The sequence below is a fragment of the Mus musculus genome, chromosome 11 (genome assembly GCF_000001635.26).
Source record: "Mus musculus strain C57BL/6J chromosome 11, GRCm38.p6 C57BL/6J".
Lineage (NCBI taxonomy): Eukaryota > Metazoa > Chordata > Mammalia > Rodentia > Muridae > Mus > Mus musculus.
The window spans coordinates 69,370,670-69,395,787 of record NC_000077.6 but is presented as its reverse complement, the minus strand read 5'-3'; the positions used below and the strand labels follow the sequence as shown (position 1 = coordinate 69,395,787).

Genomic DNA, 25,118 nt, shown 5'->3' with positions numbered 1-25,118 from the left:
TCCTCCTCGCCTCCGGTTCCGCCACTGCAGATCTCGCGAGATTTTATTTCATGCCAGGTCCCTACATGCCTACTGGGCTACGAGAAGAATATCGCGAGAACTTTACCTGCAATTGCTTAAACAGCTTTTAAACGCCTGAAATCTGGTGATTAAAAAACCCTCTATTCTAGTCTCCTCGTCGATACTTTCTGTTACCCCTAACTCATCTAGCCTACACTCCGTTATGAAACGGACTGTCTTCATTTCCTCTAAGAATGAATTCAACCACAGTAGGCTCGAAGCCGGAATCCGGAATGCTTCCGGTGGACACGCGCAGCCCAAACCCCGCCCTACTTACGTATAACTAACTACTGTGGCCGGTGGCCGGAAAGGGACAATGGTTTCCATGTCAGCGACAAACGCACTTCAGGTAGTTCTTGGACCTGATAGTTTTAAGATTGCGGAGGAGCGAGAAGGTAGCTGAGGGAGCCTGTGCCTCTTGTAGACCAGGAGCCATGCCGCGCCGGGGCCTAGTAGCCGGGCCAGACTTGGATAATTTTCAACGTCGGTATTTCACGCCGTCAGAAGTAGCGGAACACAACCAGCTCGAGGACCTATGGGTGTCTTACCTGGGATTTGTTTACAATCTAACACCGCTTGTCGAGGAATTCAAAGGTAAGGGACACACGGTAGGGAAGGGCTGGAGAGCTGGTTCTGGCCCTTGGGTGGCCGGCCATTGACGGCCTCTGTTTCTTTTTAGGGGACCTACTGTTGAAACCCATCCTGGAGGTCGCAGGCCAGGACATAAGTCACTGGTTTGATCCACAGACTAGAGACGTAAGTTCTGCTGGTATGGGGTCGGTGGAAGCGGCACTGGAGAGCAGAGGAGGGATGGCGGGGAATAACTCGAACTCGAAATAGTGATTGCTCCGATCCGTCTCTCCAAATCCTTGCTTTTGAAGATTCGCAAGCATATAGATCCACTCACTGGTTGCATGAGATACCGTACCCCGCGGGGCCGCTTCGTACATATCCCGCCGCCACTGCCCCGTTCAGATTGGGCCAATGATTTCGGAGTACCCTGGTGGAAGGGGGCAAATTACCAGGTGGGACGACTGTCTGCTCGGACCCGGAACATCCGTATTATTAACACTCTTGCAACGCAGGAGCACACACTGCAGGTGAGCTCTGGCGCCTGGGGACGTACTAGAGGAACCAGAAATCATTTCTGGGAGTTAACACGACAGAGGAAAGCAGATGGTCCTGGTACCCAGAGTTGGAAATTCCAGAAGTATGTTTGTATTACAGCTCCCTCAGTCTCCTTCATAGCTCTAGGCCAGCATCTTGGTGGTGGTCCTTGGAAGGGTTTATATGCTGTTATGGACCCATTGTAAATGAGAGACACCAGCTTTGACTCTATTGAGTCATTTATTTGTTAGAAGTGATAGGACTTGGTGTCTTTATAGTATGCTGTAGCATCAACTTTCCTTACCTGGGACTGTGGGATGCCTGAAGAGTGCTATCTGGTAATGGAGGCACTCTGATTCAAGCTCTGTCATTTCTGGTGACTGATTCTCTTCTTTTTTTTTTTTTTTTTTTTTTTTTTAAGATTTATTTATTTATTATATGTAAGTACACTGTAGCTGTCTTCAGACACTCCAGAAGAGGACGCCAGATCTTGTTAGGGATGGTTGTGAGCCACCATGTGGTTGCTGGGAATTGAACTCAGGACCTTCAGAAGAACAGTCGGGTGCTCTTATCTGTTGAGCCATCTCACCAGCCCCGACTGATTCTCTTCTATTATTATTATTCCCAGTTTCCTTAGAGCAAATCCTGAAAGATCTAGGTTTAAGGACCCTTCTGGCCTTTGGAGTGTGTGTGTGTATCTGTGTGTCTGTTCCAAGCAGAATTCTAGAGGTGGACACTTCTGTATTCTTCAGGTGGGGGCTCAGGAATCAATGTGGGAAATCCTACACCGCTATCTCCCCTATAATGCACATGCTGCCAGCTACACATGGAAATACGATGGGAAGAATTTGAACATGGATCAAACCCTGGAAGAAAACGGGATCCGGGATGAGGAAGAAGAGTTTGACTATCTTAACATGGATGGTAAACTTCACACACCTGCAATACTGCTCTACTTCAATGATGACCTCACAGAGCTCTAGGAAAGGAGATGTGCGTGTAGACTCAAGATGTTGGAGTTTGCCTCTTTCTGTGCCTTGAGGGAAAGAGGTGTGGGTCTGTGGGGCCTGGCCTACACCTCTGTTCCCTTCTGAGAATCAGTCCGTGGTTCTTGGGCCTTTCTGACATGCAAGGGCCTTATCCCTGGCTCCTTTGTTCATGGGTGATTTGCTCAAAGAGTATTAGAGGGGTCCTAGAAAGAATCCCTGTAAGAGAGCTAGAGTCTCTCAGGAATATGAGGAGGAAGTAAGGCTCAGGCAAAACTTTTTAGTAGTTAGAGACACAGTGACGAAGGGATGGAAGAACTTTTTTGGCAAAGGTGAGAATGTGATGTAGGAAGGTGAGATTTACAAAGACAGGATTTGGAAATTAGCATCACCAATCATAGGTGGGTGGCTGACTTCTTCTCTAAAGGTCTTTACTAGTTGGTGCCCCAGGAAACGTGAATGCAGTTAATTTAGGATTGAGATTTTGCTGGAGTTTTACACTGTTCAACTCAGCTATCCTATAAGGTGACTACATTATTCTTAATTAAGACTAATTATCTATTTCACAGATAATTCCTTAGGAATTTCCCAAGGTTCTGTAGCACAAGTGCACATTGTCAGTTACGGCAGAGCCACAGTGCCCAAGCCTGCCGAGCTCTGAAAGTCAGGCATTTTCCAGTGTAAAGGAGCATCCTCAGTAGCCTTGCCTAGTGCTCGCGCATTTCCGACGGCTGCTCTCAAACCCTGTGTTTGGAATGTGAGCTTGTCCTAGGCTTGTTGCCTGATGGGGATATGTCAGCCTATTGTGTACTCAATATTTGTTGTGTTTGAAGGGAGTTAAGAGAGTACTCTAGAGACAAAGGCAGGGAAGGCTAAATTTCAGCCAAGCACTGGCAACTGAGGCTACTTCCTTGTTGATATCATAGGATTTCTGACTGTTTGGGTGCAAGAAGATAGGTATTTCCTGACTCTATGAAAAACCAGAATGGAGAAAGGGCCTGTAGCTCAAGACATTGTAGTGAGGGACCCACAAATGGGTACCTTTTTTTTTCCAGTAGGCCTTGCCACTAACAGACAACAAGGAAGACAGTTGGATTTGTCAAATGGTGACCCTAAAAGAGGTTTGTTGGGGTCAGAAGAGGGGAGCTAAGAGAGGCACACAGCTCTCATGGTGACTGACTTCATCTGGTTCCCTTTATCCCTAACAGAGGAAGGGAATTAAGACTAACAGACAAATAGTGCCAGGCGTGGTGGCTTTAATCCCAGCACCGGGGAGCAGAGACAGGTGGATTTCATGATTTCCAGGCCAGCCTGGCCTACAGAACAAATGCCAGGACAGCCAGGGCTACACAGAGAAAACCTGTCTCAAAACAAAACCAAAACAACAACATAGTAACTGGTAAGTGAACATCCCTGCAGCAGCCACAGGCAAGTAAGAGTCAAGGAGCTTGCATCTTCCCAGTGGTGGCCTGGGACGCAGGGTGCGGTGCCACGACCTCCATGAGACACTGGGTGGGACACACTGTCTTCTGAGAAGGTGACTGTAGGAAGCTGAGCTGAGGTGGGGCTCAAACTCCGGATTTCAGCGATTTCTTAATCTGCTGATGCTGAAGTCGTTCACTTAGTCCCATGCAACCTAAGAGTCCATAAATTGTTTGGATCCATCAATCGTGATATTTAGTAAGCTCATAAATGATCTTATTTAAACTATTTGAGAGCCAAAGCCGTTTCTTCCATGACATCCTGAGGGAATGCTCTGGGGTGTGCTCATTTGACCAAGCTTGTCTCTTTTCCAGGACATCCCACTTGTAGATTATTTTCCTGGGATGGGGTGGGGGTGTGTCTCATGTCGGGGGTGTGTGACTCATTATGTAGCCCTGGCTCGCCAGGACTCAGAGGTCACTTGCCTGTTCACAACTTCTTGTTAGACACACACTCCTTTCCCTGTATACCCAAGCACTCATCAGCTCCATCTCTTTGGAATCCGTCCTTTTGTCTAACAGAATAACCATCTTTGGTACTGGGAAACTTCCTGATGCCCATTTTCTACTTCTGCCTTCACAAACTTAAGTATCTTACTTTCTGCCTCGGATCTTCAGTGGGTTTCTCGTGCTTTTGGAATAAAGCCCTAAATTCAAGAAGCCTTGCGCAAGTCAGGCCCTGCCTTCCTCGCCCCCTCACAGTCCTTGTCCTGCAAGCCGTGAGGTCTCCTCCTGCCTCAGTTAGCAGAGAAGCTGTTCTCAGCCCACCACACCCTTCTGCTTTGCACCTTGAGAATCCTAACTAGTCAGTTTTTTTTCTTTGTCTTTTTTGGCCCCACTTTAGCAGTATGCATTTTCTCTATGTTCTTATTATCACTTTAAAACTGTGTAGACAGAGCCGGGCAGTGGTGGAGCACGCCTTTAATCCCAGCACTCAGGAGGCAGAGGCAGGCAGATTTCTGAGTTCAAGGCCAGCCTGGTCTACAGAGTGAGTTCCAGGATAGGCAGGGCTACACAGAGAAACCTTGCCTTGAAAAAACAAAAAAACAAACAAAAACAAAACCCACAAAAAACAAACTGTGTAGACTGGGTGAAAATGGCTGGCTGGCTGCTAGATTGTAAGCTCATGAGGGCAGAAACCTCATTCCTTTCTGTATTCTCATTGCTGAACACATAGCTGCTGCTCAATAAATACGACTGAATGAGCTCAGAATTCATCTGCAATAACTAGTGGGTCTGATGTGTCTTGAAGGCAAGGTGGGACTGAGAGACAGAAGCATGCCTGGCCCTATTCTGTGGTCTCAACCTACAGGCGTGGTTTTATTTCTTTCCTGCCACAGAGCCAAGGACTCAAAAATGACCAGTTGAGCCGGGCGGTGGTGGCGTACGCCTTTAATACCAGCACTTGGGAGGCAGAGGCAGGTGGATTTCTGAGTTCGAGGCCAGCCTGGTCTACAAAGTGAGTTCCAGGACAGCCAGGGCTATACAGACAGAGAAACCCTGTCTCAAAAAACCAAAAAAAAAAAAAAAAGACCAGTTGTGGGTAATCTGCTTGTGATTTCCTCTATGACCACCAGGTGGCTCTAATGACTAAAGATTGAGGATAGTAGGGCTGTGACACCAACGTCGGAGAAGTTAGAAGGGGCCACAGAGGGGAGGTCCGGGAGGGCAGTAGGAAGAAAACCTGCATGACCACCACTCTGTTAGCATAAAGTTTATGCCTGATTTTATTTTTTTTCCATAAATACATAAGTACTTTAAGAAGTCACATACGGGGCTAGGGAGATGGCACAGCGGTTAAGAACATTGACTGTTCTGTAATCTACATGTACACATTTTAAGAAAAAAATCTTTTTTAAAAGGTCATTTATTGGGTGGGGTGAGTGGCGGGCTTGGAACGGGGCTGTGTGCACAGCTGGGGCTGGGGCTGAGTAGCCAAGCATTGTTAGAGGGGCGGGTGGGTGTGGCCTGAGGTGTACTTTAGAGATGAAAGGAGGATATCATGTTTTGTTTTGGGCCAGGGCTAGATTTAGTCCCCTTTGGCCTTCACAGGGGAAAGAGTACATCTTCCAAGCTGCAGCCTCAGGCTCCAGTGTTGGGTAAGACGACTGGTCGGGCCGAAGTACTGACTTAGGCAGGTTTTGAGACAGTCGCACTATGTAATCCAAGCTGGCATCAAACTCCCCATCCTTCTGTCTCAGCCTCCTGAGTCCCGGGTCTGTAGGCATGTACCCCCGTGCCCAGTGTCTTATGATCAAAAGCAACCTGGGGAGGAAAGGGTTTTTTTAAGCTTACAGTTGTAATCCACCATGAAGGGCAGCCAGGGCAGAAACTCAAGGCTGGAAGCCATGGAAGACTGCTGCTTCCTGGCTTGTTCCCCGTGGCTTGTTAAGCAATTGGCTCAGGGCTGGCACCACTCCCAGTGGACTCGGGCTTCCAATACCAGTCATTCATTTTAAAATGCCCTACTATGGCATCTTCTCAACTGACGCTCCTCTTCCTAGATAACTCTGGTGGTGTCAAGGTGGCAAAAACAACACCCAGGACACCTGGCTAGCTGTGTCTAAGGTACTAGAGGTACACTGAAAACCAAAGCTGATGTGTGAATGAGTGAGGGGACCATTGAAGGGGCAGGAGGGGTAGACATATGAGGAACAAGATGTCCAATTGGTTTATTAATACCCATTGCTTATTTTGTTATGAGGCCTTTCAGTAGGCGCTGTCTTGTTCTAAAACTGGATATTTGACATGAGGAATATGTGACTCATGTTTCAAGCTGAGATCTGGAAAGCAGAGAATATGGGTATAGGGATAAGTCCTTTTGGGGTAACTGTTTCGTGTGTATTGGAAGGAGATGGGTAAAGAACAAAATGTTAAGAGCAGTTGTCCTCAGCAAATCATAGCCCCTTCAAAGGACCCAATTGTCAGTTTTCTACAAACTGGTGGTGACACACTTCATTGGGGATAATAAGCATATATTCCTTGAAGGTAAAATACCAATTAGAAAAAGGCTCTACCTCATGGCAAGTAGCCCGGGCCATCTTGAACCTTTCTAAATATATATGCCTGTGTGTGTATGTGTGCACGCATGTGTGCTATTTAAAAAAATTTTTTTTTCCATCAGATTTCCCAAAGAGCCCAAACCCCTGCCTACAGTAGCAGTTGCACTCATACAAAAGTAACAGGACTTTAAAAGCCTGAGAAGTCACAAACAGGGTGTCTGGCACCATCTTTTTTTTTTTTTTTTTTTTTTTTTTTAATCTGTAAGTACAAAGCAGCTGTCTTCAGACACTCCAGAAGAGGGCATCAGATCTCATTATGGATGGTTGTGAGCCACCATGTGGTGGCTGGGATTTGAACTCAGAACTTTCGGAAGAGCAGTCAGTGCTCTCAACTGCTGAGCCATCTCGCCAGCCTGCCTGGGACCATCTTAATGATCGGTGTCAACCCATATCACATCTGCTGTGTTCCTTCAACAGGAATTCCTAATTTTTTTGGTTTTTCGAGACAGGGTTTCTCTGTATAGCCCTGGCTGTCCTGGAACTCACTTTGTAGACCAGGCTGGCCTCGAACTCAGAAATCCTCCTGCCTCTGCCTCCCGAGTGCTGGGATTAAAGGTGTGCGCCACTACACCCAACTCTCTCCTAGAGTTTTTTTGATCTGGTTGTGTCTTGTAGCCAAGGCTCAAATGTTTCTGGCTCATTTAGGCTGGAGACTATATAAGGCCCAGGCATGACATCTGGATAAGGTTGCTGCATCCATATTCAAAGGTGATCTAGTGGAGAGCACACAGTTGTGTTGTTACTAGAACAGCATCCTATGACAGGTCAGCGAGAGTGCATGAGGAGTGCAAGAAAGCAGAGCCTGAAACCTAAGGGACCCAATGGTCCTCCTCTCAGAGACCAAACAGATATGCAAAGTACTGGGCATGGGTACTGTAAGCACATAGGAAACACTATAAAACAAAGCTCAAGTGTGAATAAATGAGGGGGCACTGATAAATGGGGTCAGAAAAGACTGTCAAGGGACTGCTCCAACCACATGTCTTCCTGGCCCAGAGCTGTGCTATCTAGTGCCCTCAGAGAATACTGCTCAGTGGGAACTCAGCTGTCCACCCAGATCATCCCTGTGTGCCCAATAATCGTACAGTGCCTGGCCCAGGATTTTAACAAGGAAGTGCTCATGTCAGGAATGAACATTACTAGTGTGAGGAGCTGGCTCAGCAGTTCAGAGCACTTACTGCCCTTGCAGAAGACCAGGGTTCAATTCCCAGGACCCGAATGGTAGTTCACAAGCATCCATAACTGCAGTTCCAGGGGACTTGATGCTGTCTTCTGGCCTGAGGGGACTAGCACACAGTGGTGCGCATACATCCTTGCAGACAAGGAATTCACACATATAAAATAAATCAGAAACAGTTTAGGAAGCGTGAAGTTACCGTACAACTCCTACCTTTAAGTCCATATGAACCCAAGAGCAAAGTGTCCCTTCCTAGCCAGTTCCTTCCCCTGATTGACAGTCTGGATAGGAAGTGAGAGGCGCACTGATGAACTGCCTGTCTTTCTTAGGGCTTTACTACTGTGAACAGACACCATGACCAAGGCAACTCTTATAAGGACAACATTTAATTGGGGCTGGCTTACAGGTTCAGAGGTCCAGTCCATTATCATCAAGGTGGAAATATGTTAGCATCCAGGCAGAAATGGTACAGGAGGAGCTGAGAGTTCTACATCTTCATCTGAAGGCTGCTAGCAGAATACTCACTTCCAGGCAGCTAGGATGAGGGTCTTAAAGCCCACGGCCACAGTGACATACCTATTCCAACAAGGCCACACTTCCAAATAGCGCCACCCCCTAGCCCTCTTCTGGTGTGTCTGAGTATACTTATAATAATAAATCTGTGGGCCAGAGCGAGTGAGGCTGACTGGAGCAAGCAGAGGTCCTAGATTCAATTCCCAGCAACCATGTGAAGGCTCACAACCATCTATCTGTACAGCTACAGTGGACTCATATACATAAAATAAATATTTAACATCTTGAAGCAAGACAGAAACAGTCCATCCACTAAACACTGCATTGCGCCCCCAACCCCCACTGCACAGTAGACAGGATGCCATCCACTCCCTTGTCACTGTCAGCAAACACCCTTAGACGGAGACCTTAACAACCAGCACCGTCACTTTGTGAATGCATCTGCAGTTCAGGCTGAGTTAGGTACTGCAGCTCATTTCTATATCCAGATGCATGAAGTGGGGTACATTTCTGGAAGCGGGAGGTTCCGTTTTCTTAACTTTTTATTCAGTGCTATGGGACCAAATCCAGGACCTCCACCATTCTAGGCAATTGCTCTTTCACTGCACTACACCCCGACCCTGGAGGACCTCTTTCTTCCTCGTCTGAGCCTCTTCTCAGGCGAGCTTGGACCTCCTTACTGTATTGGAGCTGGGTTCTAAGCGTGAACAAGCCTCCAGAGAACCAGGGTGAAGATGGATCATGTCTTCATATTGGAGGGGAGGGAAGAAGACTTTATCTCTCAGCAGGGAGTGTGTCTACATGACACTAAGAACACGTGGAACTTGGAACACCTCAGGGACTTGGGAAGTGGAGGGAGGAAGATAAGGAGGTCAGGGCTAGCCTCAGCTAGTTAGCTCAAAGTCAGCCTGAGCTACATGAGACCCTGCCTCGAAAAGCAAAGTCACGACCAGAACAACATGGAAGATCTGAGGTCTTAGTCAGTGTCTCTATGGCGTAAACAGACACCGTGACCACAGTAACCTTTTTTCTTTTTTTTAAAGATTTATTTTATGTATGTGAGTGCACACCAGAAGAGAGCATTAGATCCCATTGCAGATGGTTGAGAGCCACCATGTGGTTGCTGGGAATTGAACTCAGGTCCTCTGAAAGAGCAGCCGGTGTTCTTAACCACTGAGCCATCTCTCCAGTCACCATAGCATCTCTTACAAAGGACAACATTTAATTGGGGCTGGCTTACAGTTCAGAGATTTTGTCCATTATTGTTAGGGCAGGAAGCATGGCAGCACACAGGTGGCATGGTCTGGAGAAGGAGCTGCTAGTGCCACATCCAGATCTGAAGGCAGCAGCAGGAGGAGAGACACACTGGTCCTGGCTTGACTTGGGAAACCTTAAGTCTACCCCTCAGTGACACACTTCTTTCAATAAGGCCATGCCTCCTAAGGATGCCACTCCCTATTCGCATTCAAACTACCACAGTTCTGACGGGCATGTTTGGGAAATACAGTGTGTGCAGTGATAGGAGAAAATGTTTTATCCCAGCACTCAGGAGGCAGAGGCAGGCTGATCTCTTGAGTTCCAGGAGAGCCAGGGCTACATAGAGAAAACAAAACGAAGCAATGTTTGGTTTCAGGCCCCCGGACAAGGGACAGAGGTGCATATCTTACACATCCCAGCATCCCTCAGACCCTACCTGGAATATTGTGCCCCAACTATGAACTTGCCAGCCCAGGGGCTGGGCTGCCTTCCCACAGAGGCTCTTCCTCAGATACTCCAGGCATTTTGGTCTCCCTGCTGTCTTTCTTCTGCTTCTCTTCTCTCCTCCCACCTCTCCCTTCCATGGCAACTCCCCTGGCCTTAGTCCTTGGGGCCAGTGAACTTGCCTGAAAGCAGCTTCCCAACAAACCTCCCTTTAATAGAAACTAATCTGGCATAAATTGGCTCATTTCTCTGGTGGAGAAATAACTTATCAAACAAACAAACAAACAAAAACTTATTAGGAGATTCGGGGAAGTTTGGGACCTGTTAAACTTGCCATCCGTCTTCCACTTTTATACAGTAGGCAGGGAGTTGTTAAAGTTTCCAAAGACTTCCTTAGAGTTAAGGAATAAACTCTTAACATGAGGCCAGAGAGATGGCTGGCTCAGCAGTTAAGAGCACTGGCTGCTCTTCCAGAGGACAAGGTTCAATTCCCAGCATCCACACCGTGACTCACAGCCACGTGTTTTGTGCCCCCAGAGGTGTCGGGTGCCCTGGAACTGGAGTCACAGAAGGCTCTGGGTCCTCTAAGAGCAGTTGGTGTTCTTGACCTCCAGCCTCTCTGGGCTATTGCTTGGGATGGTGTCTCTCACTGGCTCTGGAGCTCACGATGTGGCTATACCAGTGAGCTCCGGGGTATTCAGCTCCCCAGTGGTGGGATTACTAACACAGGATGCCATGACTGACTTTAAGCATTAAGGATTCATGTTCAGGTCATCATACTTGCACAGCAATCACCTCACCAGTGAAGCCACTCCAAACCTCTATTGCCTTCATGTTAAGATAAGGTCTCTAGAGCCCAGTTTGGCCTCAGACTTGCTTGTAACAGTATGATCTTTAAAGTTTAATTTTTGTTTTTTGGTTTTTTGCTTGCTTGCTTGCTTTTTTTGTTTTTCGAGACAGGGTTTCTTTGTGTAGCCCTGGCTGTCCTGGAACTCACTTTGTAGACCAAGCTGGCCTCGAACTCAGAAATTCACCTGCCTCTGCCTCCTAAGCGCTGGGATTTAAGGTCTGTGCCACCACCGCCTGGCCTGCCTCTGCTTCTTGAGTGCCAGGATAAAGAGTGTGTGCCACCATGCCTGGCATAAATGTATATTTATAAAGAACTTTATGCTAATGCTATTATTAGAGTGCATGAGGATATGTGGGTTACGGCATGTTTGAGGCTAGCTCAGCAAACACTTCTACCTGCCGAGTCCTCACCATAAAGGCTCTGACCTTGAACTGCTGTTCCTGTCTCTGCCTCCCAATGCTGGATTACATGAATGCAGCACAATACCAGGTTTCTATGCAGTGCTTGGGGTGTGAACTCAGGGCTTTGCCAATGCCATGTAAACACTTTATGCACCAAACAACATCACTGGCCCTTGTGGTATAGGTTCCTGTCCACCTTTTTTCCTTCTTAGAGCCTAAGAGAATAGAGACTCACTTGCCACGGAACACTCAGCACTAGCTCCATACCCAGCCCAGAGCAGCTGTTCAACAAATATCCACAACAATCAACAAATGTGTGATCAGCCAATGCTACACAGGAGTAAAGTAACATGGGTAGCTCCATGGCCTAGGCTGTGCTCAGGAACACAGGCAGCTAGCTATCCCCATCCCCTTCCGTGGGGACCAGGGAAGGTTTCCGGAGCAATGTCATCTCAAGCTGAGACCTGAAGGCAGGGAGGTGTCTGCCTCCATGTCAGGCCAGGGAGAGGGTAGGGGCAGGTGGAGGACAGCACACACCTTAGAGGCGAGGATGTGCAGCATGGGGAGGGCAGAGAAGAAACCAGGCCAGGCTACGGGAGCTTGGTCAACCAGGCCAAGGCTTTACTTTGCTCTTATAAAGAACTGATATACTATTTACCCCTTTACAGTATATAAGTCAGAGTTAAGAGCTTTCTAAGGGGAAGATTTGCATTAAAATTATTTTTTTGTATGACTTTCTTTTCTGCTTGAGACTGGGTTTCTATGTGTAGCCCTGGCTGTCCTGAAACTCTCTCTCTAGACCAGGCTGGCCTCAAACTCAAGAGATCTGCCTGCCTCTGTCTCCCCAGTGCTGGGATTAAAATTGTGTGTCACCACAGCCACCTACAATTATTTTTTTACATTTATTTTTTTTTTTTATATTTGTGTCTCTCCCTCTTCCTCTCCCCCTCTCTCTCTCTGTGCAGGTCATAAGATAATTTACATGAGTCTGTTCTTCCCTCCTGTAGCATGCATCCTTACCTGCTAAGTCATCTGTAGGCCCCACATTTATTTTGAGAGGGAGGATTTCGTTTGTTTTCCTTTGGGAGACTCTCACTATGTAGCCCTGGCTGGCCTGGAACTCTGCATGTAGATCAGGCTGGCCTGGAACTCTGTTGGAAGACTAGTGTGGCCTCAAACTCAGAAACTGGACTGATTGCCTCCCCAGTGCTGGGATTAAAGGTGCGCACCACCATACATGGGCAGATAAGTGTTTCAAACAGCTATCTCCAAAGTCAAGAGAGTCTAGAATAGAGTAGGGAGGTGGGGGCAACAGTGAGGCTGAAACAACTGCAGCCCTTGGAGAGACCCAAAGGCAGCAGGGCTAGGACAGTGGAGGCCGAGGAGGAGGAATGGTAGAGTAACTCCCCTGCCAGAGTCAGAGGCACAGGGAGGAGCCAAGAATGACACCCGAGGATCTGTCTGGCCTGAGCGCCTGGATGGACAGACAGTGACTCCAGGGTAAGGAGCGGGAGCTGAAAGAGGAGGTTAGCTGTTTGTGGTAACTTTGTGACGTGAAAATATTTGGAACTGGTGCTCTGGGTCCCTTCAGCCAGGAATTCCTGGCTAGCAGTAACTGTAGCCAAAGCTAAGGATGAGGTCACCTGGTGAGTAATGAGATCTGAGCAGAAAGCCTGGCAGGGGAGGAAGGAAGGGAAACTCAGGAAGAGCTAGAGGTGAGAAGGAGGCTGGTACCACAGATGTAGGAGCACACTTGAGGCAGGGGCGGTGAACCGTGTGAAATGTTGGATGGGGTCCGGTATTAAGACAATGACTTAAGTATCTGCAGATCTTGGAAACAGCACCCGGGTAGCAGTGTCTGTTACAGGAGACAGGCTGCAACCTCACAGGAGAAGCATGGAATGCCAGAAAACCCCAGCTGCTTCTTAGAAGAGAAGAATATTCTTGATCAGTAACTTCGTATAAAATACTTTCTTTAGATGCCATTTCTTCAACCACAAGAGACAGACAACAGACAGTGACAGCAAGGACGACAGACAGAGCCCTGAGCACGGCCTGGTACAGAAGCTCCTGCTCTGACCTGAGGTTTGGCAAGATTTAGCATCCAGGAATATCTGTCGTGATCAGAAAATTAGTAGATCATAGCTGGAACTAACTTTCTATTTTCAACCAAATAGTTACGTGTCTCTGAGAATTACTAAGTCAAGTTAAAGGTGCTTGTTTCATGTCCTGTCAGAGTTGAGCTTTTTTATGTAAAGCGAAGCAAAGCAAGGGGATGGACGGGTTTGGAATAAGATTAACCGAAGTTCATCTCCTGCACTTTCAGTTTAGGAATATATATATATATATATATAATCTCCAAGGTCACAAGTCCTTTCACCTTGAAATCACCTAAAAGGAATCTCTCCAAAGAGAGAAACAGCCTAACTGTACATTTGATTATTCAGAACAACTAGCAATTACTGAGGGCGCTCTCCTCCAGGCAGTGCCTTATTTAAGTCAGTTCCCTTCTCCTCACTACAAGGAGGCAGGCTGACTTCACAGGGAAGGCTATAAGGCTGGAGGAACCAGGGGCTAACAGGGCGGCAGAGTGAGGGGCAAAGTCAGTAAGGGAAGGTGGCCGGGTTTGCCTGCCTGTCTGACTCTGGCATTCCTTGCCTTACAGATACAGGGTAGCTTCATGATTGGCTCTAGGGTGGATTTTGGAAGTTATACAGTCTTTAAATATGGAATCTTAAGAACTAGTTGTAAATATATAAGCTACACTAACTCGCTTTCCATATATTTCAGTTAAGAGCAAATGCAGAGGCAGGAGGGAGCCAGGGGCATTAGCAACTGTCCGTGGATCTAGAGCCTACAGAGCAGGAGAGCTGACGGTTGGGAGCGTGCCAGGTAACTCTGCTGGGCCTGCTGGACTTGACAACAGAAGGCGGGCATCTCTAGATGGCTAGGTGGCAGGAAGCTTTGAGTGTCCTTTTTCCTAAACGCTTGGAACAAGCTGAGAGATTAGGGATGGTTTTGGACTGTGGAAGATCTGTATATACTTTATGAAAACTCTTGGTTATGGGATCATCTAGACCCTAAAACACTATGTTTCATAAGTCTTACCTACTTAGCTTGAAGGTAACTTAATTCAACATTCTTAGTGTGCCTACACGTTTGCCGTGACCCCAACATAAGGATATCATGTTGATATTCAAGTCTTGGACTTTGAAACACTTAAAATATCCTATTAGAGGCACTTAATCTGTATAATAAAATATTTTTATTAATAAAGTATCTGTACATAAGGCATAACTCAACTTTGTATTCAGTTCCATCCAATAGTCAGGCAATGCATGTCTTCAGGAGGAGGAGGGAGAGGAGGAGGAGGAGAAAAAGGAGGCAACAATTTTGTGCATCTATCTTCCTCTTCTTAAGCTGGTAGCTCCTTAGAAAGTGAAGGGAGGAGTTTGGTGGCAAGACAGCTGTGAAAGTATTGGAAGACTATACTCCTTCACTAGAAATGGTGTATTACAGCAGTTGTGAGTTCCTTGCTGGGACCCCAAGTACAATGGGGGTTTTCACAGCTCACAGCAAGCGGGGGTGGAAGGTGGGTGGTGGTGGTGGTGGTGGTGGTGGTGGTGGTGGTGGTTAAAGATGTCTGTCTTATCCTGCTAGCATCACCTACTCTTGAAGCCATCTCCTTTTCCATTTAATTTCTGTGATTCTAATAGTGGTATTCCAATCCTAGAGTCAACATATCACCCAACTTCCTCTTGTATCCCGGTCCATGAATTTGGCATCTAAATGCCTACTTTACCTCTAAATAGCTCTGACCTTGGAGAAGCTTTCTGACCTCCCTTCACCTCTGTTTCCTAAAATGGCGATTGTGAAGGTCGCTGCTGTTGAAGGTCACTGGAAGGAGTGAGGCACTTCTTGAGTGCTTGCCCAGGGAAGCCCCTGGACACAAAGCACAACTACGTAAGGACAAGCAGTCATCCTCTCACGTCACCTTGTTAAATTCTTCTAGTGATTTTGTCGTCGCCGTCGTTGTTGTTACGGCTTTCTCTATAGTCCCTATCCAGTTTTTTAAATTATATTTCTGTTTGTGTGGAGGGGATGGTCACTGGCATATGGGTCACGAGGACTGGCAGCAAGTGCCTCTACCTGCCGAGCCATCCCAGTGAGGCAGTGATCTTTACTTAAAACAGCTGGGTATGCTATTTCACACCTTTAGTACTAGCACTAGGAGGCAGAGACCGATGGATCTCTGTGAGTTCAAGGGCAGCCAATCAAGGTTTATAGAATCAGACCCTATCTCAAAGAAGGAAGGAAGAAAGGAAGGAAGGCAAAAAGGATCTTTACACCCAAAAAGAAACATTACACCCAGGTGTGGTGCCGTAGACCTACAGTACCTAGCTACTTAGGAAGCCGACCTGAATGCTCAGGTTTGGAACACCCAGGTAGCACAGTGAGACCTTGTTTCTGAGCAAGCAGGGAACCTTAGCTGACTCTCCCCCCTTATAACTGTCCTTTCTACTCACTGACTCCTGTCACTTGACACTGTTAGAGGGACTGTGGAACCAGCTGTTGACCAACAGTTTCCTGGCCACAATAGAGATAGGAAAAGCTCTGCTGAGCCAGTTCTGCAGTGTGCTCTCTGCTGGAACCTGCTGCTACGCTGCTCTCTGGCCCTTTCAGCAAGTTTAGTAATTTCATCATTTCCTGGACAAGGTCTCTCTTCTCCCTCTCCCTACCTCCCCCCTTCCCCGCCCCCAACAGGGTTTCTCTGTGTAGCCCTGGAACTCACTCTGTAGACCAGGCTGGACTCAAACTCAGAGATCTGCCTGCCTCTGCTCTGCGTCTCTTCCTTCCTTCCTTTCTGTCTTCTCTCTCTCTCTCTTTCTTCTCTCTCTCTCTCTCTTGCATATGCATATGTGTATGTTCACAGGCATATGACACAGCATAGGGAGGAAGGATCAGAGGACAGCTTTTGGGAATCAGTTTTCCTATCATGTAAGTCCTGGGGGTTGAATTTAGGTCACCAAGTTGTCATAAAAGTTACCTTACCTGCTGGGCAGTGGTGGCGCACGCCTTTAATCCCAGCACTTGGGATGCAGAGGCAGGCAGATTTCTGAGTTCGAGGCCAGCCTGGTCTACAGATTGAGTTCCAGGGCTACACAGAGAAACCCTGTCTCAAAAAAAAAAAAAAAAAAAAGACCTTACCTCACTGGCCCCTGATTATCTGTAATGTTATAATATTCTACATAGTACATTTTAGTTTTGTTAAATGTATAAGAAATGTCTTTACGGCTTTTTTCATCGTAGCTTAAACCTCCTCACACACGATCAGGAAAGCATTTGCTGCATCTCATTCTTGTTCATTTAAAACTATTTTTCTAATTTCAAGTGGAAGGGTTGCTATCAACCACTGAGCCCCTCTCCAACCCCTAAACCATTTTTTTAGATAGAATTTCACTATGTAGCCCTGGTTGGCCTGCAAGTGGTCACGTAGACTAGGCTGACCTAAAACTCTCTGAAATATGTCTGTCTTTGCATCCTGAGTGTTGTGATTAAAGATGTGTGCCACTATAGCTGGCTTCTTATTGTATTAATTTATTTTATTAAAATTTGTGATATCAAAATATTATATTTACTATTAGCATACTAATACAGTACTGTTTTTATTTTATTAATATTTAAATTAAAACTGTACATATGTTAAATGTATGAATAATAGCAGTTTAATCAGAGAGAACTCCTTTGAAATACTGGTGCCAAACCTACTTTTCTTTTTTTTTTCCCCGAGACAGGGTTTCTCGGTGTAGCCCTGGCTGTCCTGGAACTCACTCTTTAGACCAGGCTGGCCTCGAACTCAGAAATCTGCCTGCCTCTGCCTCCCAAGTGCTGGGATTAAAGGCGTGTGCCACTACTGCCTGGCTCAAACCTACTTTTTGAAGCAGGGTTTTGTTATAATGTAGGCTGGTGTTGAAATTTTTTCTTCTTGTCCTGCCTCCTTCATTCTATCTGGAAGTAGACCAGACTTATTTATTTATTTATTATATGTAAGTACACTGTAGCTGTCTTCAGACACTCCAGAAGTGGGCGTCAGATCTCATTACAGATGGTTGTGAGCCACCATGTGGTTGCTGGGATTTGAACTCAGGACAATCTGGAAGAGCAGTCAGTGCTCTTAAGCCCCCCCTGAAAGATTAATATCACATACTGCTGTTGCAGAGGACTGAGCTCAGTTCCCAGCAGCCACAGTGGGGAGCTCACAATTACCTTAACTCCAGCTCCAGGGAATACAATGCTTCTGGCCTCTGGGGCACCTGCACACACACACACACACACACACACACACACATACACACTCACACACACAGTGTTAGGACTACAATCTTTTAAATATAAATAGAAAAGCCACCGTGGAGACTGCTGACTCTCAAAGGAAGCTGATGAGGACAGGGCCTGACTAAGTCTGACTAGGACTTAGTCAGAAGGCCAGGGTTCACCTGCAGCACTTTGCCCCGTGGTGGTAAACAGCCACGGTGATCCTACACTGCTACTGCAGGAAGGCAGATGTGAAGACCAGCCATGGGAAGAGCAGCTGACAGGGCAGGTCAAGCTGCTGGAAAAAGGTGAAAAGTGGGCCTGGTCAAGAGAAAGTTGGGACCTAGAGGAGTATTTCTTAGGTCCTGGAATAGTGTAAGTAGACGAGAAAGCCAGGGGCACAGAGTTGTGGCCAATGGGTGTCCTCTATCTCATATTGCAGAGGAGGCAGGTGCAGAGGCTGGGGTCACTCAAGGGTGGCAGAGGAAGGTCTCTGCAAGACATGGAGTCAGGGTCTAGATAGCACAGGTGACCCAAGGTGATGGCAGCCTGGGGCCAGGGCCAGGTTCAGGTCCCAGTGAATAAGGGGAGCGACCAAGAGGTACAGACTTAATAGTGCAGATCATGAAAATTAACCTATTTTTCTCATCTAAAAATTATATTTACTTATATGTATTATATATGTGTGTGTGTGCATGCTGGGATGTGTGCATGCCACAGCACACATGTAGAGATCAGAGGACACCCAGAAGGTGGCTCTCCCCTTTTAGAGTGTGGATCCTGGGAGTCCAACCTAGGTGGTTAGGGATGGCTCCTACCCATCCAGCCATGTTGCTAGCCCCACAAAAACTAATCTCAAAGGGAGAGACGTCAGGGATCTGACCAGGACTGCAGGAGCCTTCAAAGACTGCGGGCTTTGAATACCAGCTGGGCAATTCGGAAACAACCCTGGATCTAAAGCTAGATTCTCTTAGGATGGGGTCCTAGCTCAGTGGAAAGTCATTAGCTTAATCTCTCAACAGTGCACACACAGCTAAAGACCTAAGATAACGCCCGTTGTCGATGTACCGAACACTAGCAATCAATTAAGTTTAGATGAGGAAGACCTGAGTACTGTATTCTTTCAGATTTTTTCCTACACATTAGACATTTTTAAGAATTAAGAAGTTACCATGGATGACTGAGATGGTCAGTGGGTAGAGGGGCTTGCTGCCAAGCCTGATAAACTAAGTTCAATCCCAGGACCTGCTCATGGTGGGAGGGAAGAATTGACTTTTGCAAGTTGTCTTCTGGCTTCTACATATGTGCTGGGGCATGAGAGGTGCATGCATGTGTACACACCTGTACACATACAAAAGAAATGTTTTTTAAAAATTACAGATGGGAAGGAAAAGAAAAAATTGTTTTTAATTTTTAAAATTATTTGTGTTTTGCCTGAACGTATGTCTGTGTAACACACATGTGCCTGGTATCCACAGGCACCAAGGGGGTGCAGGGTCCCCGGGAACTAGAGTTTCAGGCAGTTGTGAGCCCTCATGTAGGTGTCTAGAATCAAATTCACAGCCTCTGTAAACACAGCCAGGGCTCTTAATCACTGAGCCATCTCTCTAGCCCCCAAAAGCAAAATTTTAAGCACAAAATTTTGATAGAGACAAAGGATGGGAATGTGTAGAAACACTAAGAACCTCATGAGGTTTCACTTTCACTTTTTATTTATTTGTATGTTTGTGTGTTTGTATGAATGTATGGGAAACCACTTTTCTGCAAGAGGGCTGGGAAGCAAGAAGAGGACCTTGGGTCTCCTGGAGCTGGAGTTATGGATAGCTATGAGCTGCGTTGTGTAAGTACTGTGAACTGAATCCCAGTCCTTTGCAAGAGTAATAAGTAAGTCTTAACTGTCAAGCTATTTCTCCAGCCCACATGTGTGATTTTAAAGATGTCAATAATATTATATTCACTAAGTTGAATGACTGATAAATGTACATTTTACTATTATTACCTGCTGGCTTAAATAAAAATATTACTATATTATGTGTGTGTTGGGTGTAATTATATACACACACGTGTGTGCTGATGCATATGGTGGCCAGAGGTGGAGGTTTTCTGTCCACCTTGTGTTTTGAGGTAGGTCTCTCCCTAGGACCTGGGCCTTACTAGTTAGACTAACCTAAGGAGCTGTCAAGTTCCAGGGAGCTGCCTGTCTTCCTTACTCCAGAGCTGAGTCACCAGTCTGTACAACAAAGCCTGGCTTTTTAAGAGGGCACCGGAGATTGGACTGACGTCTCCAGGGTTGTGTGGCCAGTGGTTTTGTAGCTGTTTGGAACCCAGCCGCACAGATGAAGGAAGGACTGTGTGTGGTGAGGCTTCTTTGCGTAGAGCCAGGGCTCCTCCCTCAGAGTGCCTGCCTTTTCTCTAGCAAAACAGTTGATAGCTTTGTATGATCTGGAAGGTTTTTAACTATTGCTTTAGATTTCTTTTTTTAGAAGTTAACCAATCAGATTTATGTATCAATAAAAATCACAACTTACAAGATGCCAATACAATAATTTCAGAGTCAGTTGATAATGCTAAAAGCTTTATCCCAATTATTCTAACCTTATGATATCATAGCTGTGGCTGGTTCAAGCCATGATGCTTCATGTCCACCTCCATCCTCTTCTTTTTTTTTTAAATTGGATATTTTCTTTACATTTCAAATGTTATCCCCTTCTCCCCAGAAACACCCTATCACATCCTCCCTGCCCCTGCTTCTCTAAAGGTGTCCCTCCACCCATCCACCCACTCCCACCTCCCCACCCTCAATTCCCCTACACTGGGGCATCTATCGAGCCTTCATAGGACCAAGAACCTCTCCTCCCATTGATGCATGACAAGGCCATCCTCTGCTACATATGCAGCTGGAGCCATGTGTACTCCTTTGTTGATGGCTTAGTCCCTGGGAGTTCTGGGGGGGTCTGGCTGGTTGATATTGTTGTTCTTCCTATTTGGTTGCAAACCCCTAGATAGATTTCTTGAGCAATCTTTTGTTTTTGTTTCTGTTTTTTTTTTTTTTTTTTTTTTTTTTTCTTCGAGACAGGGGTTTCTCTGTGTAGCCCTGGCTGTCCTGGAACTCACTCTGTAGAGCAGGCTGGCCTCAAACTCAGAAATCCACCTGCCTCTGCCTCCTGAGTGCTGGGATTAAAGCCGTGCGGCACCATGCCCAGCTTTGAGTAATCTTATTATTGGCTTAGGAGTCTCCTCAGTCTTTCGCATGCTCCTTAGTCTACCCTGGGAGGTCTCTCAACCTCTAGTCTGTGTGGGATAACTGCATATTTGTATGCTCCTTGTTCTCCCCGAACATTCTTCCGATAAAAACAAGAAGTAATCACCAAGAGATTCCAACCTGCCTTACTTTTGGAAGTATAGAAAGAGAGAGCAGGGGGTGGGTGGGTATGGCGGACTTTTGGTATAGCATTGGAAATGTAAATGAGCTAAATACCTAATAAAAAATTAAAAAAAAAAAAAAAGAAAGAGAGAGCAGATGCCCACACTGACACTGTTAGCAGGGGACAGGCATCAGAGTCAGTGAAACAATCACAGACAAAAGGCCCAAGGACAGAGAACAAATGGACAAAAGAAATACAGAGGAACCTGTGAACACAGAAGGAAAGAGACAAGAATGGAGCAGACAGAGAAACGCGGAACGACGGGCTATCAAGAAAAAAGAGAAACAGCCACGAGAAGCAGGTGGCATTCCCAAGACCAACACACAGGGAGAGGAAGCAGACAGTGATGGAAGGACTGGGTAAGACAGAAGACAAAGTAATGTTCGACACAGACACGGTGCCACACAATTTATCAACAGTCAGTTCTGCAGGCAGACGAGATGATGGAGGGATACGGGTCAGACAGACAGAAAGTCAGCCAATCCAAAGCAGAGGTGGGAACAGAGAGGAAGACAGACATCTAAGAGGAAAGACAGAACCAACAAGTGAGGAGGTTCTCGAACACGGGCCATTTACGAAGCAAAAATAAAGGACAGTGTACATGATATGGAGATGTTTGATCATTTTTCTCAAAAAACGGTCTGTGTACAGTCCGAGTCTGTCTCTAAAATGCACAGAGAAGAGATAGAACAAGGGTTGAGGAGGGGGGCAAAATTTTTGGATAAGGAAGAAGGCAAACTTCTTGGACAGACTTAACACCCCAAAAGGATCTAGAGTCACTCACCCTGAAGACCTAGGCATGGTATGCACTGGGGAAGCCGAGGAACCCGGGCTACGCGGCTAGACTTTGTTTCCCTACAAAAGGAAAAGACAGAAATTGTAAATGTATACGAGAAAAGCAGAGCAAGGCGTCTACCTGCTTCCCATGCAGGGACGCACAGCTTGCACGTCACTGCACTTGTGACGTCGACCTGCGTCGGTGTGGCAGTTCACTCCTCCCAGTGTAGCCATGTCTTTCTGTGACACAGGTTTTAGGGAAGAGACCAAGGAGTGTGTGCAGTCATCCAGGTCACCTACCAGGTTGACTTAGGGGAGGATAAGCCCTTCCTGAGCATTTCTGCGGCAGTGAAAGCAAGCAAAGAGCAAGCAGTCAATTAAAAGGATGGTACCCAGCTCTGTGAGACCTACAAGGTTGGATCGGAACGGTAAACGGGGAGAGGTAGCAAAGCCTGGAGAAGTCAGGAAGTCCTGATGTGTGACAGGGTATGGGTGAACCTGGGAGAGAGGAGATAAGAACCACACCCACTGAGAAGGGATGGGAGTGGCTGTGTGCACAGAGTGGTGGGGGTTCAGATGTGTGGACCTCCCTGTAGTGGCATCTAACAAATGGGATGATGACTGGCTCTTAAGCATTCCTGGCCTGGGAGAGAAGGTGATGTAGGAGACTTTTATTCTTCATTAAAAGTCTTATGTTTAAAAGCACTTATTTTATGTGCATGAGAGTTTTGCTGCGTGTATGTCTGTGCACTCTGTGTGTGCCTGCTGCGCTGGGTGGTTCAGGGTGTTAACTTCTCTATAACTGGCATTACAGAAAGGTAGGTGGGTGCTGGTAATCAAACCCCAGAACAACAGTGCAGTTGACTGCTGACCCATCTCTTCAGCCCCTTTATTTTTTATGTGTATGGGTATTTTGCCTCAGTGTTATATCATTCATGCAATACCCACAGACACCAGAAGAGGGCGTTGTATCCTTGGAACTGGAGTTACAGATGGTTGTCAGCTACCACATCAGTACTGGTAATCAAACCTGGGTCCTCTGGAAGGACACCAATGCTCCTAATTAGTTAGCTGTGTCACACTAGCTTTAGGTTTCATACTTTGAGAATTTCATAGCATGTTTATATCTATTCGAAAGTTGACTGGGGGGAAAAGTACCTAAAACAAACAAGAAGAAAGAAAAGCAAGCAGAGATGTGGACAGCCAGAACCTGCTAAGCAGACAGCAAAAAGCCAGGAAAATAGATACTAGGAAACTAGCAAAAAGACAGAGGCAGGCAGACTGCCTGTGAAGGCAGCAAGGAAGAGAGATTAAAAAGGAGGCGTGGTAAGGGGTACAGTACAACTGCAGCTGAGATGTCAAGGCATCAAGGCGAGGGACCCGCTGAAGGGCCTGGGGAGAGGAACTAAGCCCATTGGTGCGTTGTCAGCACGACCCTTGGAAGCCCTAGGAGAAACAGCTGATAAGTAGAGTAAAAAGATACAAACTGAACAGCCGGAGAGCAGCAGACAAGACAGGCAGTGAGAGGACACAGCTAAAAGAAGTCAAAGAAAGCCAAGGAAGTCAGCGGAGACACGCGGAACGGAAACAAGTACAGGGTCAAGATGAGAGGCCAACCATGATGGGAAACTGTGGCAAGTCCTGGAAGGTAGACAAACCAAGAGGTTCAGGCTATAAAAGTGACAGAGACAGGCAGGCGGGGAGACAGATGGCTAGGGAGAGAGAGTGGTGGGCAAACAGCCAGAGAAGCAGACAGACAACCAGAGAGAGAAAAAAGCTGCCAGCCAGTGAGGGAGGAGCAGACAGGCAGGCAGGCATCATAACAGAAGCAAGCAGGTAGAGAGGCAGGCAGGAGCGAGGTGAGAAGACACATCAAGAGGTCACAGGAAAAGCGGGAGCAGATGCAGACAGGCTGGGGGCGGTGTGGGGGGAGATGGAAAGTGTGGGAGAGGGAGCTGGGCAGATTAACAGGTGCTCTGTTAGAGACAAGGATTACAGGCCTGCACAGGGAGGCGACCGACCACCATCAGCCACCTACACCTGCAGACTGTGACACGTGTGGCCGGCAGGCAGAGGTGCCTGGCACAGGAGAGGACACAAGAGACTGTTGCCACATGCTGTGCAATGTGGCGCGCACACAAGTGGAGACACTCTTAGTGTCAGGATGATGCACGTTCGCATCCTCGGGCCAGGAAGAGGGGGAGCCAGGCACACTCAAGAAGAGCCATCCGTATTCACAGACGGGAAGGGAGAAAGTGAACAGAGGACAGAGATGTCCGTCACTTAGAAATGATGAGGCCCTTGGGGTCAAAGGTGTCAGCAAAAGTGTCACGGAGGGGTTGAGTGCACTTACAGAGGAGCCCACACATAGAAAGAGGGGGTACCCATCCAGACTGGCAGTGAAATCGAGAGAGGACAGAACCAAATAATATGGGTGCATAGGCAAGATAATTCCACAGTTAAAAAGAAAGACAGACAGACAGAAACCAATGCTTAACCAACTAAAGTGTAGTGGGGGTGGGGTGGGGGACTGGACCATCAAGAAGAAACATCTTAGCATTGTAAACAATATTCTGGAGACTATTCCTTTGTTACAAGTCCTTCCCTGGCTGTTGCCCACCTTCCCCTCAGGGTCCCCATGAATGCTGGGAGCCTCAGGGGGCAGTGGAGAAATGGTTTCCCCAGGCCATGGATGGGGAGCAACAAAGACAGATCAAAAGAATGGGAGGAAACTGGAGGGAAGAAAAGAGCCAAGAACAAAAAAGAAGGTGGAGCCAGGCTATCTGCCCTTCTTGCTTGGCTTCTTGGCAAGTTTTATTCCAGTAGAGCCGGCTCTGTCAATTCTCTGTAGGAAAAACTTACTTCTGGGCTCCAGCTCAGCTGCTCATCTGATCCCTGCTACAACTTTAAGATAAACACTGGGATCCAGTCTGAAAGGACAGGTCAGCCGGTTCAGTGAAAAGGCCTGAGTGTTCGCCCTACCTCGTTCCTCTCTTCTCAGTTGCTTTCCTCTCCCCGTGCCTCAGTTTCTTCTACTTTATCAGTGTCGAAGGTCATGGAGGAAGAGGCGTTCGATGACACAGGAGAAAAGAATTTCACAATCTTCAGATCCGACCCTCTCCTCTTTCTCCTAAAAATCTGACCTAGTCACCACCAAATTAATTTCTCAAGTCAGACGATTTTACAAGCAAGCCACTGGAGGAGAGGAAGGGAAAGAGTAGAGATAAAATTGACAACATTCACAGAACACTGAGGGCTGGGCA

The 25,118-nt window shown here is 46.9% G+C and overlaps 1 protein-coding gene and 1 long non-coding RNA gene across 4 annotated transcripts in view; one reads left to right on the top strand and one right to left on the bottom strand.

The window, feature by feature from the left end:
• Nucleotides 1–60: 60 nt before the first annotated feature.
• Nucleotides 61–4,858, top strand: Cyb5d1 (cytochrome b5 domain containing 1). Of its 2 annotated transcripts, XM_011249073.3 has the most exons (5): nucleotides 61–654; nucleotides 740–816; nucleotides 942–1,160; nucleotides 1,920–2,196; nucleotides 2,247–4,858. In XM_011249073.3, exons 1-4 carry the CDS (start codon nucleotides 495–497, stop codon nucleotides 2,148–2,150), a joined length of 687 nt encoding a protein of 228 aa, XP_011247375.1. In that variant the 5' UTR covers nucleotides 61–494; the 3' UTR covers nucleotides 2,151–2,196; nucleotides 2,247–4,858. The 2 variants fall into 2 exon arrangements, with proteins under 2 accessions (XP_011247375.1, NP_001038990.1); NM_001045525.2 differs by having other exon boundaries at nucleotides 442–654; nucleotides 1,920–4,611.
• Nucleotides 4,859–8,241: 3,383 nt separating this feature from the next.
• Nucleotides 8,242–25,118, bottom strand: part of Gm32483 — an 18,557-nt gene continuing 1,680 nt past the window's right edge. For both annotated transcript variants that reach the window (XR_003949707.1, XR_879969.3), the window contains exon 2: nucleotides 8,242–25,050. This is a non-coding gene — a long non-coding RNA (predicted gene, 32483). The remainder of the gene's footprint in view (nucleotides 25,051–25,118) is intronic.